Below are 16,068 nucleotides of genomic sequence, written 5' to 3'. Positions count from 1 at the left end.
CCAAGAGTGATGGGGAGGGTTTTGAGCAGAGGAATCCCATGGCCTGTTTTATGCTTTGAAGGAAGCACACTAACAAGCGTACTGAGAACTCATTTTAAAAGGTAAGAATGGAAGCGGGGGAAGAAGTGAGGAGGACATTGACATGCAAGATAATGGAGACTCAGACTGAGATGTTATTAGTAAGAAATGATTCATTATTGTGCAAAGATTGGATCTAGAATGTAAAGTAAAAAGAAAATAATGAATAACTTTACTTTCTACACTTTTAATCATGTGAAAGAAATATTGAAAGAATGTTTTTATCCTTAGGAAACTAAAAACCTTGAAGTCCACTAAGTAGTGAGTACAGAAGTAGGTTTGAAACTCAGATTTGTCTTGACTTCCAAACCCATATTCTTTTTTCTAAATAAACTTATTTTAATTTTATTTTTTTATTTATGCATACAAGAACTGCGGTATAGGCCAGAGGTTTGGGTGGGGCAGGGGGAGAGGATTCACCAGAGACAGAGTAGAGAACAGAACATGCAGATTGATTGAAATACACTGCTGAGGGGAGCACCATGTGGGTAATCTCCCTGGCCGGGAATGGAACTCATGCTGCAGAGTCTGCGGATAGTTTCATAGGCTGCGTCTTAATCCCTTGCGCAACCAGAGAGGCCCTAAATTTATTTATTTATTTTTTAAGATTCATTTATTTATTTATACAAGCACTGGGTACAGTCAGAAGCGTGGGAGGGTGAGAGAATTCACCAGAGCCAGAGGGGAGAGTAGAGCAGGCAGACTGATGAAGTACATTGCTGAGGGGAGCAGCGGGTGGCAAGAGAGGTCTGCGCACCATGTGGGACCCTCACCCGGCGCCCAGGGATTGCACTGGTGCTGCAGAGGCTGCGGGCAGCTTCGCAACCCAGCGCTCAGCCGCTGCGCCACTGAGGAGGCCCCCCTAAATTTATTTTTAAATGAAGTACCTTTTTCTTATATCATTAGTAATTTTGGGAGAGCATATGATTTCCCCCATTGGGTATGGTCACTGTAGTTCTTCCAAGCACCCATACTCTATCACCATAGTTGTTTGTGCTCTCCCACCACATCTCCCCCCGACCACATCACAGATATATAGTCAGCTAAAAGGTTTGTCTGACACTTTGCAAACCCATATTCTTTTTTTTTTTATTTTTTTTTATAAATTTTATTGTTATATTCCCCATACAATTGCAGCCCCCCCATTCTGACCCCAATCCCTCCCCTCCCGCCCCCGCCCCCCTAAAAGTGTCTCTGGTTCATAGTTTTTTGTTGATTTTGATTTTCACTTTCTTATAGTTATTCATTTTCCTGGTCCCTTATATTCTTTATCCTGCACGATAGCGTAAAATATGTTATACAGGGCCCACACATATTAGATGCTCAATATATTATATTTTTTGTTCTTCTTATTTTCACTCAAATTCTTAAAAAATATTTTGAAGGTAGTTGATAAGATAGTTCATAAAACCATAGATATTATAAATTTACTCAAAACATGATTATTTTGTCAAGATAAATTTGTTTGCCTATTTTGCATGTGCTTCACAATTTTGATACCTAAAGAAGTTCTAAAACTAAGAATAATCATCCATTAACATTTGGAAGCTTTTTGCATCAATTTCTAAACTTAGAGTCTTACTAAAATTAATATTTGTAATCTGCTTGGAAATTTCATTTTTATCTGTTTATGCATAGCCCATGGAAATTAAATATGTTTATGTTGTATATATAAATTTCATTATGCAAAACATGTTTTTTGAAGTATTTTAAATGCTAAAATCCTTGAGCGAAGCATTATGTTCAAAGTCAAAGTAATTGCTAAGGATCCAAGTTTAGAACATTAAGATATTTGATTTTTTTTCTTTTTCTTTTATAGGTGTAAAAGGCTTAATCTCCAGCCTTTAGCTTACCTTTGGCAGAGAAACCAGGAAGATTTGCTCCATGAAATGATATCATCCAACATTCAAGCAATCATCATCAAAGTAGCAGCTTTGGGTATGTAGCCAGACTTTGAAGGGTTCTCTGTGTTACCACACAGATAATCTGAGTTCACTAAGAAGGAATTATAAAAGAAAAGGAAGAATGATTTATAATATAAAAATGTGGAGTCAGACGAAATAAATTGAGTAAACACTGTATATGAAGAAGAAAAAAATTTAAAATGGAATTTTGGTTATTTAACAAAGTAATTAATAGTAAGCCTCTTATTTTAAAAAAAGTATGTATAATATCTCTAAAGTTAGTATTGTATCGTAGTCCTTTAATTCAAGTTCTCTCTATAGGATTTGCAATTCAGGTTCACACTACACAGGAAATGTAGGCTGATTTTTATTGAAGCTTCTTAAAATCTATACTTTACATAACCAGTGACATGTTCCTTGTATTTTATTAACATTTTGACTAATGCTAAAATAGAATGATGGCTTTGTTGTGGTATCAGGAATAAGCAGGGTAGTGGGTTTTGTTGGGGATGATAAGAAAACCGTGTTTGAGAGAATGTCATTTGATCAGTTAGCACAGACACAACAGGCAGGTGGTAATCTGATTCAAATATGGATATTACATATGAACACATTTAATTTGTTATTTTGAATTTTTATAATTATATTCATTTTCTGAGAAACCACAGGGTTGAGCCCAATATATTTATTTCATGAACCTATTACAGTAAATGCCCTGGAGCCTCAGGGTTCTCAAAGCCTAAATCATGTACCTCATTTGAGAGTGTTTACCTTGCTGATCTCTGAAATAACGAGGTCTCAAGCTGTGGAGGATTTGCAGACAAATTCACATTTTTAAACAGCACTAAAAGAAAGATCCTATAATATTTCTCCTTGGTAAACACTAAGCTCTCTTCTTATATAAGTCAAGGTATTTTCTTTTGTAGAAAGACTTATTTAGAAAACTTGCATTTGACCTTACAGCTTGGGATGATGTTTTGTTTGTTTGTTTTGTTTTGTTGAGAAAAGATTGCTCAGCAACTGTTATGATTGAAGTACTCACTATAGATATATTTGTTGTATGTGGTCTATATGAATCTAGATACAGAATATACTGTCACTTTTTCCAAGAGAGAGCTGTTGATTTTCTAAGATTGCTTAATTCTATAATGAAGCTCATATGACATCTCACTGAACAGTAGTACATATTCTATCTCCTTTACTATTAGAGAACAAAATGAATTAGAACCCAGCCTCATTAGGAAGTTAGAGCCATAGAAAACTGAGCTAAGTAGTCCTCAGTGACAAAATATATGTCTGATTTTAACATTTACAATACAGTTTCTGTTGATTACCTGTAAGTGTAAGAAGATGGAATTTATTCTCAAGAGCAGTATTAAAGAAAGGTTTGTTGAGTGGCACATTGCTTCCAAAGACACAGAAGCATAAATGTTATGATAGAGGTTTCCAAGTTCTCTCCCTCCCCCACATTTAAAATTTTCAGAAAAGGTTTCAAGCAAAAAATGGTACAAGAGGATATTTCTTTGGGGAGAGGGAGTCAGCAAAGCTTAATGGCCAATTAGATTATGGGATGACCTTAGGAAAGAGCTGGTTCTACATGGAAATAACTTTGTTTTTATTGAGGTATAATTAACATATAACATAATAGTTTTAGGTCTACAACACAATAATTTGATAAATATATTGTGAAATGATCACCAAAATAAGTCTAGTTTACAGCTATACACATAAAATAGGTTTTTCTTATGGTGAGCACTTTTAAGACTGCTCTCTCAGCAACTTTCAAATATACACCACAATATTATTAATTGTAATCGCTGTGCTGTACATCATGTTATTTTATAACTTGAAGTTTATTTCTTTTGACTTTCTCAACCTCTTTCACCAATCCCCCACCCCTGCATGTGGCACCCACTAATCTGTTCTGTGTAACTATGAGTTTGCTTGTGTTTTAGATTCCATGTATAATGGTGATTATACAGTATTTGTCTTTCTCTCTCTCTCTCTGACTTATTTCACATAGTATAAAGCCCTCAAGATCTATCCATATTGTCACTAGCGGCAAGATTTTATTCTTTTTATGACTGAATAGTATTGTGTTTCATATATATGCATATCTGTGTGTATAGTGTATCCATTTCCTTTATCCTTTCATCCACACTTAGATTGTTTCCTAAGTTTTGGCTATTATAAATAATGCTGCAATGGACACAGGGGCTGCATGTATCTTCAAATTAGTGTTTAGGTTTTCTTTGGATAAATACCCAGAAGTGGATTTGCTGGTTCATTTGCTGGTTTTTAATATTTTGTTTTGCATAGTGACTGCACCAGTTTACCTCCCAGCACATTGAACCAGGGATCCTTTTTCTTTACCTCATCACCAATGCTTGTTATTTCTTGTCTTTTTGAGAATAGCTATTATAACAGGTATGAAGTGATATCTCATTGTGGTTTTTATTTATATTTCCCTGATGATTAGTATGTTGAGCATTTTTTCATGTAACTGTTGACCTCTTTGGAAAATGTCTATTCAGATCTTCTGACCATTATAGTCTCCTTATAAACATGTTACAAACTTGATGGCAAAATTGTTTATTTAGAAATATATTTCTAATAATTGTGTTAGTGACCTTGATGTCTTACAGGCATCTGTGAATGCATGCGACTTTCACATTAGCAGCTTAGTGTCTAAAGAAGTTTCTGGTTATTAGACTTACAAAAAGAACCATTTGCACATTAGTTTTAAGGACAGTCCTGCCTTTTAGAAATATTTATTTTTTGATTATATAATTATTACATGATGATATCCTTGCCATACAGTATTGTTTTCATAGGTTAAAAAAAAAGATTCCATGCTTTTCTATCCTGTCCTTTACTGCCAACCAGCTCTTTCCCAAAGATACTGATGGGAGTGTTAACTAATCATCTTTGTTGATCATCTTTGTTTGAGTATGTTTGTGTGTGTAGAAATTCTGCTTGTTTTGTGGTATTGTAAATATTACATGAATAGTATTTGTGTATTAATTGATTGTGACTGGCATTTTTTATTCAAGATTGACTTGTTTGATTTGTTTTTCAGTAACCTTTTATAGAAGTATAACATAAACATACAAAAGTGCACAAATTCTTAGTGTACAACTTGATGGATTTCCACAAAGTGAGCGTACTTAATGTAATCTACACCCAAGTTTAGATATAGAGCATTGTTAATAGTCCTCCTAATCAACACTTGTCCTCCCAAAGATAATAGCTCTCTGACACTTAAAACTATAGATAGTTTTTTCCTGGTTTTGAATTTTGTAATTATGACTCATACAGTATTTTACTATTATGTCTGTTTTCTTGGCTCAACATAATGTTTATGAGATTCATCCACATTATTGAATGAAGCAGTTTATTTATTTCTCATTTATAGTGTAGTGTCCTATTATAGGAATATACCAACTGAATTATCCATTCTATCATTGATGACATGTAGATATTTTCTAAATTAACATGATTATAAATATTTGGGTCCACTTGTTTGTTTTCTGCCTTCTATCTAGAGGTTCCCAATTCTTCAAGAAACCCAGTTTTCTTTTGGTAGAAAATGATATGTACTTGTGTGTGTGTGTGAATATATCTAATGTCTTATGAGTTCATGATATTTAAATCAAATTCAGAACTACAGAAGAAGTATAATAATTCTGTGTTCCATCTGTGCTTCCTTTCTTCCACAATGAAAAATCTTGATTCTCAAAGATATAGATATTATTTAATAGAAAATCCCATAATTAATGAGAATAAAAAGACCAAGTACAGGTCTCTAACCCATTCTTTGCAATAACTGGGATAAACATCTCGGAAAGAAAGAAGAATCTGTATACTCTCCTTATAAACATATTCCAAACTTGTTGTCAAAAATAAACAAATGAAACAAAAATCCATTGGTATTTTCTAGTGGGGAAGAAACCTTATCTTTAAAAATGGCTTTTAGGGCCTCCCCCCAATGGTGCAGCAAGTTGAGCACCGTGCTGTAAAGCTGTCTGCAGCCTCTGCAGCACGGGTTCAATTCCCAGCCAGCCAGGGAGAACCCACATGGCACAGCAGACCTCTCCTGCCTCGCCCGCTGCTCCCCTCAGCAGTGTCTTCAGTCCGTCTGCCTGTTCTGCTCCCCGCTCTGTCTCTGGTGAATTCTCTCACCCTCCCGCACCTCTGACTACACCCCAGTTCTTGCATAAAAAAAAAAAAAACTAATAAATCTTAAAAAAAAAAAAAAAACTGCTTTTAGCAGGATGTTCTTGACTCCTATGCTTAGTTTCATAAACAAATCTGGAATATTTGAATTTGAGGGCATGGCTCTATGGAACACATCTTGTAAGGTATGTAACTATCTGAATATGAAGTAGAGATATTTTTGACTGAGGTAGCTTTCTTCTATGTAAGTGAATCAAACTACATGTGTCAGAGATCTTACAGCCGAGCACATCAAAGTGGCCAGAAAGCACCAGACATGCTGCACTGATGGCCCTGATCCTCTCCCTGCTTCACCTGATCCTTTGACTGTATCCTTGTAATTATTAATGAAGTGTGATGCTATGTAAGGTCTCTGGTTTGTAGGAGTCTGGACAATCATTTTTTGTTACTGCAAATTGACATCATCAATGAAAGCTTTTTCAAGCCCACTTTTTGGCAAGAATAAAGACAGGATAGAAAATGATAAAAAGGACTTAGCTATTGTTAGCAGTACCCTTAGAAAACAAAAGCAAAAATACTGCAGAAGGAAGTATACAGTGTCAGTGTGCAGAAGAGAGGGCACACCACTGGAGCACTGTGGAAGGGTTCAGAGTGGTGATTTCTGGCAGTGGTGATTTCTGGTGATTCGTGGCCAATCCAGAACAGTTGGAACCTGATTTAGTATCAACTAGTTTGCACCTAGTGCTACAGGTGTTGCTCAATCTCAGCCTAGAGTTTGAGGCTGGCTTGAGACTGCTGGAGACATTTTGACTAAGAGTTGGCCTAAGGGAGAAGATCATTGTGGATCCCTCATCACATGACTCAGGAAGCTTTATATCTTGATACCCACTCGAGGTGGACTTGGTGCCCTACTGCCCTAGTTCCTACCTGTCTCTCCTTACTGACACCAGTGTCCGAGCCTCATTTCAGGTATAAGAACGGCACCTATTTTAAAAAGACCTCCAACATGTGCTCCAGAAGTGCAGAGAGGACCTCCCCGGTGGCGCAGTGGTTGAGCGCTGGGCTGCGAAGCTGCCCGCAGCCTCTGCAGTGCTGGTTCAATCCCCAGCTGCTCTCTGGCCACCGGAGGAGGGTCCCACACGGTGCGCAGACCTCTCCTGCCGCCCGCTGCTCCCCTCAGCAGTGTACTTCGGTCCTTCTGCCTGTTCTGCTCCCTGCTCTGGCTCTGGTGAATTCTCTCACCCTCCTGCACTTCTGACTGTACCCAGTGCTTGTATAAATAAATAAATAAATCTTTTTAAAAAAATGATAATAATAAAAAAAAAAGTGCAGAGAACATGGAACCCTTATTATGTTGCTGAGAATATAATCTGGTGTAGCCATTTTGGAAAGTTATCTGAATTTATCTGAAATCATTAAAAATAGAATTATCATATGGCCCAGCAATCCCATTTGGGGGCATCTATCTGAAGAACATGAAACCATCAACTAAAAATATTATATGTTCTATAGTGTTTACTGTAGCATTGTTTACAATAGCTAGGGCATGAAAACAACCTAAATGCCCATTGATAGAAGACTGGATTAAGATGTACTTTATCCACAAGATGAAATGTTGTTCAGCCATAAGGAAAAATGAAATGCTGTCATCTACATCAAAATGTAAGGTGTTCAAGGGAATTATGTGTGTAAAGCAAGTAAGAATGACAGAGACATATACTGGATGTTTACATTTGACAAAGCAAAATACTTATAAAAACTATTGGACACTAATAAATGAAGTGGGGCTTTTGATGTTAAAAGAGAAGAGGACAAAGGTCAGGGTTTAAAGGGTATAATGGATGGTGGTGGTAGAAAAAAGATACAGAACATGAAACTGATCAGAGAAGTAGAGAAATCCACAATTACACATGGAGCTTTCAAATTTCTTTTCGCTAAAGCTAAACCAAGTGCACAAAAATTCATTAGGTATATAGAAATTTGAACAACACTAGCAACCACTTATGAAACACTTCACTCATTATCAAAACCACATAGTCTTTCTAAGGGCACATAGACCATTCGCCAAGATCAACCATATGATAGATCATAAGAAAAATCTCAGTATATGTAATCATAGTGAAGTCAATCAGAGTATGTTCTCAGATCATCAAGGTCTGAAATTGGAAATCAATAACATATATCTGGAAAAGCCCCCATATTTTTAAAATAAATCACACACTTCAAAATAACTCAATACACAAAGAAGAAAATATTTGAGTGAGGATAGAACTGTAACATATAAGAGTTTATGGGATACAAGTAAAATCCCATATTATGTTTCCATTTATATGACATTTTTAATAGAAAATTATAGAGAAAGAAGTTAGATCACTGGTTGCCAACTACTGGGTATTGGGAGAAGGACTGAATACAAGGCAGCAACTTTTCTCATGAACTTTTGGGGTAGTGAAAATGTTTTAGATCATTGTGATAGTGGTTCCATGCCTCTGTGCATTTATTGGAACTTAAAAGATTATACATACAACATGTATTGTACTGTATTGTAAATTTTATTGTATTATAAAGTTAATTTTTTAAATGAAAACAAATATGGCAGTAGATAAAATTCCCCAAAGACAATAATTGGTAGTTAGTCAACCAGTGAATTATATTGGACCACTACCAGAAGTCACAAAGGACAACAAATCAGTGTTCACTAGCACTGGGCCTATTCTAAGCTCTCTTTAACTGGTTAAGGAAGCAAAATTAGAAAGTACAATTAAAGACTGAAAATAGTCAATCCCTTCTCCCATGGTGCACTTCAATATATTCTGACCACGTATACATCTCACTGTTACAAACACACACATGGACAAGAAATATATTTCATGGACATGATACCTTTGTTAACGCTCTCAGAGCAGTGGTATCTTTGAAAATTGGACTGGGCAATTGCTATACTAGTTAATTTAGTGACTGGTACAAAGAAAGGTATAAAGGTTAGCTTAAGCAATTAAATGATTTTGTACAAACACTGACTATGAAAGGAGCTAATGTCAAGATGAGACCGGTAAGATTCTAGGATCTGAATGTAGGAATCAGGTAATGGGAGAGAATAAAAGTATACAACTGTGTATCTTTACATTTTACAAAATTATTTTTTTGTTTTGCCAGGCCTGAATTTAAAGTTACTTATACCAAAGGAAAATGTTATCAATACACAAAATACATTATTAATAGTGCTAAATGTGACAGTGCATACATATTCTTAAAGACTCTTAGGAATATGTCTTAGCTTCACCCATGTAGGCAATTTATGGCCTGTGTAAAAACACAGCGCCATATGTCCTGACTCTTCATCTGTTAAACTCTGTATTATATACCTGGGAATGAGTTCAAGGAGAAGTGTTAACAAGGCTGCTGGATTTGCTGGCTCTGTGGGTTTATAATACCACTGAGCCAGAAGCACCAATCATAGAGGGGAAGGTTTGGGTCAAGATAGGTAATAAATGGGAATGGAAGGAATCATAGGACACGGAAAGGCACTTACAAGTAGATTACAATTCTATGGAGGGGCAATCATACGACCTCCATGCCAGTACTTCTGAGTTAAAAAATAATACTCTTAAGGGCCCCCCTCAGATATGATGGTGATTTAACAAGTGTTAAAATAAAACTCTGGGTCTGTGTATGAGCTCTGCTTAAAGGTTTCATGTGGATAATTTGGAGCAACCAAATGACAGCATGCCTCTTGATGACTCATTGTAGGAGTAGTTTACTACAGTTACCATTTAATCATTGGTTTATAGGTTATAGTTATCTATCTGATCATTTTTTCTGATGGCTTGACTATTACAAATTAATTTATATAAGTAGATGATTCTGAATGGTAGAACTTTTGCACCCTTTCTGAGCACTGATCAAAACAATATGTTGCTAAGACATATACCTAAGCATATTTCCACTGCCTGTCGTAGTTACATTCATACAGGATATTTGAATGTAAATGGAATTCACTTAAGGAAATTAGAACATCACCCTTGAGGGAGATGGATTTGGGAGAGCTCTAATGAGTCAGTATTACTGATAACTCCTTTCTGAAGTTATGCAAAGTGTGTTTATGGAAAATCTATGATACCCAGGCAAAACTATTTGATACACTAATTGACAATCTCATGGGGAAATACATTATTTTTGTGTGCAAATCATTTTCCTAAATGTGCAAATATCACTTATGTGCCATGATAATATCCCATGTTGTGACAGTTACTACTGCTGTGTAGATATTGTATAGGGATTTTCTTTCTGGTCTTGTGCTACATTAGGCCAAAATAATGTTCAAGAAAGCACGATAAAAAGAACTTGCTAGTCCAAATGGAGACACTAGAGGGAGCTCTCTTCCAGGAGACTGACTGAATCTAGAAAATGGCCCTGGAGGGACAACAAAGCTTTAAATGACTGAACTAATAGAGTATTTACTTTAATGGAACGTCATATCAGTCAACAGTGCAGGGAGAGGTTTTCTGTTCTTACCCCAGTGACCAAGAGTGCCAGAGGCCAAGCTGAGGACACCCACTTATGGGAACACTTACACAAAGTATGATAGGATATTATTGAACAGTGTGGCCTTTATATTTGTTTTCTAATGGCCAAGGTACTACAGAAAGAAGGGTCTTTATCTTTGGTATAATTGTATAATTATTGGGATTGGACAGATAAAGGAACAGCACTGTGTTGCCTTGAAGAAAGTATGGTGCATAATGACAGCTGTAAGCTAATGATTGTAAAAACTTAAACTGGGATATCTGGGATGTAGGTATGTCCTCAAACCAGAGGGAATTCAGAATTTATTGAACATTAGTCTCAGGTCACTATCTCAATCACAATGAATGTAGATGTGCATGAGAAAAGTTGTTCTTATTGGAAAGCAATGGAGAATGGTACTGTAACTCTGATTTCCCATTCTAACCGGGGTAGAGTATATCCAGTGTGACAAGGAAGGACCTGGAGAAATATTCTGATGGTCCTGGACCTCCCCCTGATATACTGTGCTGACTGATTACTTCCATTCTTTAAATTATCAGCGAAGACTGATAATGGATAAGGGCTCAGATCTATTTGAGTCTGTCTAATTTGACAATCTAATCTTTTGGTTTACTTCAATTTTTCATTTATTGTATACCTTGTTACATATCCACTGGGAATGTAGAAAAAAACACATATTTATGTTAATGCACAGTGGAGCTTTCTAAGCAGATTTTACAGAAACTTGGCGCTAGGCTAAAAGACAAACATTAGAATTTAATATACAACTAACTAGATACAACTCTAAGGGGATTTATTTCTCTGGAGGTATGTTTATGTTTCAAAAGAATGAACCTTGGAGGGATCTTGGAAATAATCTCCTGGGTTATAAAGCTATAGACACTGGATTTATCATCCATACCCAGAAAGGCTTTTTTGTTCATTCCTAAGTATGAAGATCTTTTCTTTCCTTTTTCCAGGAAACTTTCAAACGGGGAAGGGAAACAAATCTCTGTTTTCCCTAATACATGTATATTTATTTTGGTGGGTACAGCTTACCTATGATAGACATAATTACTTCAAACATTACATCTCATTCTCATTACCGTGCTTCTGGAAAAAAATGTGGGATAGAGAAGAATGAAATGGTATTATCTACTTACTGTATGTAAGTAATAATAATCTGTTCTGCTCTAGGAAGCTTGGGTTACCATTCAGGATATTAATAAATGCAGATAATTAAATTAATAGTAAATGAAACAGCCTCAGAGAAGCAATGCTAACATGATGACCACTGATATGACTGTGGAAGACAGTGAGGTTTTTACATGTGCTTCCCCAATCTCCCCTTCCATTCTTAAGAATTCTGTATCTGTTTTTTCTGAGCATTTTACTGCACTATTTTTTAGCAATTGTATGGCGATACAATGAACATACCATGTAATTCACCCAATTAAAGTGTGTACCTCAATGTTTTTAGTGTAGTCTCATTGTAATCATCACCACAGTAGAATTTTAAAACACTTTTGCTTCCCCTAAGGAAATGTGTAATCATTTACAGTCTTTCTGCATTTCCCCCGAACCTTCCCCTCCTACTCCAGTCCAAAGCCCCACAAACCTATATTACACCTTTATATCTTTATAGAGCTTCATTCAGTTTGCTAGGAATTTTGCAAATGACTAATAAGAGGGATTGACCTATAATTTTTTTTCCTAGTTATGATAGTTGTGGATAATTAGGTTTAAATCTTATAATCTTTAAAGTGCTTTTTTTTTCTATATCTGAAAATTTTTCTGTAGATTGGTATTGATTCTTCAGTGTTTCAAAATATTTATGCTTAAAGCATCTGGACATGGAGATTTCTTTTCTGGGTAATTGTTTTGTTACAATACGACTACTCAGATACTATTACATATTTCTTATGTCATCTTAGTACATTTTAGTTTCGTCTAAATTTCTATTTCTTCCAAGTTTTGAAAATTATAGGTATAAAGTAATTCCTAATGTCTTCTTATTATCTTTTCATCATCTGTAGGATTGGTAGTGATGTCATCTTTTTTCTTTCTTGCTGATAATTTGCTTTTTTCCTTGCATTTATCACTCGTGTTGTAGTTTATTGATTTTATTAGTCTTTTGATTTTCTCTTCTGCTACATCAAAATTTTTCATTAATATCTCTGCTATTTTATTATTCCTTATTTTGGTTATACTTCCTTCTTTGCTTATACTTTGGTGTTCATCTTTTCTAAGTTTTTGATGTACAAATATGTGTTAAATTTCACCCTTCCTTTCTAGCATATATATTTATGGTGTAATTTTCCACCTAATTGCAGTTATAGCTATATATATTATATAGCTATATAGTAATATATTATATATATATTACCAGTTAATTCAAAATACTTTCTAGTTTTCACATTATATTTTTCTTTAACCCATAGATTACTTAGAAAAGCATTCCTTAATTTCATGCATTGCTTAGTTTCCAAACATCAGTATTTTCTATGTATTTTTATGTAATTGATTTCTATATCAATCATAGTTTAGTCAGGTAACATACTCAGGATTATTTCAATTCTTTGTTTTATAATTAGCAAAACATTGGATTTTATTATTATATACTCTTTATCTAAAAAAATCTTAGCTCACTATTTTTACTTGTTAATCAATGTTACTTCTTGACTTTCTTATTTTATCTATTTTATGTTGCCAGTTTTTCATAATAATTTACTTTTCACTTTATTTTTTTTCATTACATAAAATATTTATTGTTTTCTGTTATTTGGAGCTGGATATATATTACTAGTAATTTGCTATAATCTTTTGAAGAGCATTCTTTAGTATATCATTATTTCAATATTAATAATAAAAATGTAATAATGTCTTTTCAATCCCTCCTAATAATAAAGATGGAATTTTTTTGTAAAGGTTTTAGAATTATAGTTATTCATCAGTAACCATTAAAAATTTAGTGTTTTATTGACACCTTTGTTCTCTTTATGACATAAATTATTGAATATACTTAATTTGCTTTCCAGTAATAATTATAAGATTAATTATAGCCATTGCTTCCCTTTCTGCTCATAACTCATTTTTTTTTGATTGCTGCATTCTTTGCCTGTGAGTTATCACTCCTGGACTGAATATATTCAATTATTTTATTACTATTTCCCCTCCTAACTGGTGCAGGGCCAATGCTATTTCACTCTCTGACTGGTTTTGCTGAACATCAATAAATGCTTACTATCTTTTTAAAAAATTATTATTTAAATAATAAATTCACTGAACAAAGATTTAAAAGCCTGTGATGTTTTCCTCCAAGCAACATTGGGGGCTGGGAAATCTAAATCCCTTCTTTGATTCACATATTTTACATAGCCTTTATTTTCTTTGTCAGTTGTGCTATCAGGTTCCTAAAGTTTTTGCCTTTATTACATATATGGTTATTGTCTTTTTCTACTGTTACCCTCCCTATGTTCCCTTGTCCTTTTTCCTACCCCCCTTAATCTCAGAGCCATCAGGATGTTTATTAATGCCCACAACTTTTGAAAGTATTTTACATTATCAAATGGTCTGCAATGTCAATGTCCAATAGTTGTTTTTATTATTCTGACTTTGACCTTCCCTCTATTTTGTTGAAAATGGCTGTATTTCAGCCTTTCTTGTGCCCATATAATAATTCATGGTATATATACTTTTTGGATTGGCTATCTCTGTTGAACACAGATGCAAAATTCTTTGACAAAATTTTGGCAGATCAAATACAACAGTAATACATAGAGAGAATTATATATCATGACCAAATAGGATTCATTCCAAGGTTGTAAATATGTTTCAATATATGCAAATATATTGATTGTATATATACATATATGTGCTATATATATAGCATAAAGTATTTTATATATATATATCTACACATACACACACCATGAAGAGCATGTGTGTGTATAGTATGTGTGTATGTGTATGGTGTTAATGAGTAATCCAGCGTAATTCTTTTATGTGTGGTTTCCCAATTTTCCCAGCCCTACTTATTAAAGATACTATCTTTTCCCAATTTTATGGTCATGGATGCTTTATCATAGATTCAGTACTGGTATGTATACAGATTTATTTCTGGGCTTTTGATTCTGTTTCATTGAACCATCTACCTGTTTTTGTACCGATACCATATTATTTTTAATACTGTTGCTATAAAGTAAAGTTTACAGTCAGGTAAGAGGATGCCTTCATTTTTCTTCTTTTTTTCTTAGGATTGCTTTTAGAATTCAGGGTCTTTCGTGGTTCCATATAAATTTCAATAATTTGTGTTAAGCTTCTTTGAAAAATATTTCTTGGCATTTTGATGGGGATTATGTTAGGTTTGTATGTTATTTTAGGCAGAATAGTCATTCTGATTATAATTTGATTATATTATAATCATTATGATTATATCTCATCCATGAGCATCTTCATCTCCTTTGTTGCTAAGTGCTTTACTAACATCTTGAGTTCTCATATTTATTTAAGATTATTTATGTATGCATACCAGAGTTGGGGTACAGGCCAGAGATGCAGCGGGTGAAAGGACTCACCAGAGACAGAGTGGGGAACAGAACAGGCAGACTGACTGAAATACACTGCTGAGGGGAACAGCGGGTGAGACAGAAGAGGTCTACTGCGTCATGTGGATTGCTCCCTGGCTGGCCGGGGATCGAACTCATGTTGCAGAGGCTGCGATTGCTTCATAGTGCAGTGCTTAACCCCTTGTGCCTCCAGGGAGGCCCTTGAGTTCTCATTATATAGATCTTTTACCTCCTTTGTTAGATTGATTCTGAGGTATGTAGTTATTTTTTTGGAGCAATTATACTTGGAGTTGTTTTTTTAATTTCTTTTGCTTCTTGTTCATTGTATATAAAAAGTCTACAGATTTCTGTATGTTGATTTTGTACCCTGACACTTTGCTATATTCATTTATTGTTTATAATAGCTTTCTGTGGAAATTTCAAACACAGAAACCTTTACCCAGCAAGATTAACAGTCAAGATAGAAGGAAGAGTAAGGAGCTTCACTGAAAAGCAAAAACTGAAAGAATTTATCAACACTAAGTGACACATGGAAGAAATTCTAAAGAGGTTATTGTAAAGCGACAAAACAATATATATCTAGGCAACAGACAATGAAATCACTTACTGTGGAGGAGGAGGTGGAGGAAAGTAACAATATAACCCCACCAAAAACTCCTCAAAGACCAGAATGTCCCACAAATAGTCTATCACATACTAATCTCAGTAAAACTCTCAAACAAAGAATAATAAAAGTAACACATAAGACAATGGAAATTGAACTTAAATAAACATAACAGGAAGTCCTCAAAAATATAAAAAAAGTAAAACAAAGCAAAAACATAACAAAGTGGCAC

At 34.7% G+C, this 16,068-nt stretch overlaps 1 protein-coding gene across 1 annotated transcript in view; it reads left to right on the top strand.

Moving 5' to 3' along the window:
* Nucleotides 1-16,068, top strand: part of DPH6 (diphthamine biosynthesis 6) — a gene marked incomplete at both ends in the record, with an annotated part of 134,529 nt that overhangs the window by 78,375 nt on the left and 40,086 nt on the right. Inside the window, one exon of the mRNA XM_084239460.1 lies at nucleotides 1,898-2,016. Within this exon, the coding sequence (XP_084095586.1) occupies nucleotides 1,898-2,016 (119 nt within the window). The remainder of the gene's footprint in view (nucleotides 1-1,897; nucleotides 2,017-16,068) is intronic.

Source organism: Talpa europaea, assembly GCF_964194135.1.
Source record: "Talpa europaea genome assembly, chromosome: 8".
Classification (NCBI taxonomy): Eukaryota; Metazoa; Chordata; class Mammalia; order Eulipotyphla; family Talpidae; genus Talpa; species Talpa europaea.
This window is presented reverse-complemented; position numbering and strand designations above follow the sequence as displayed.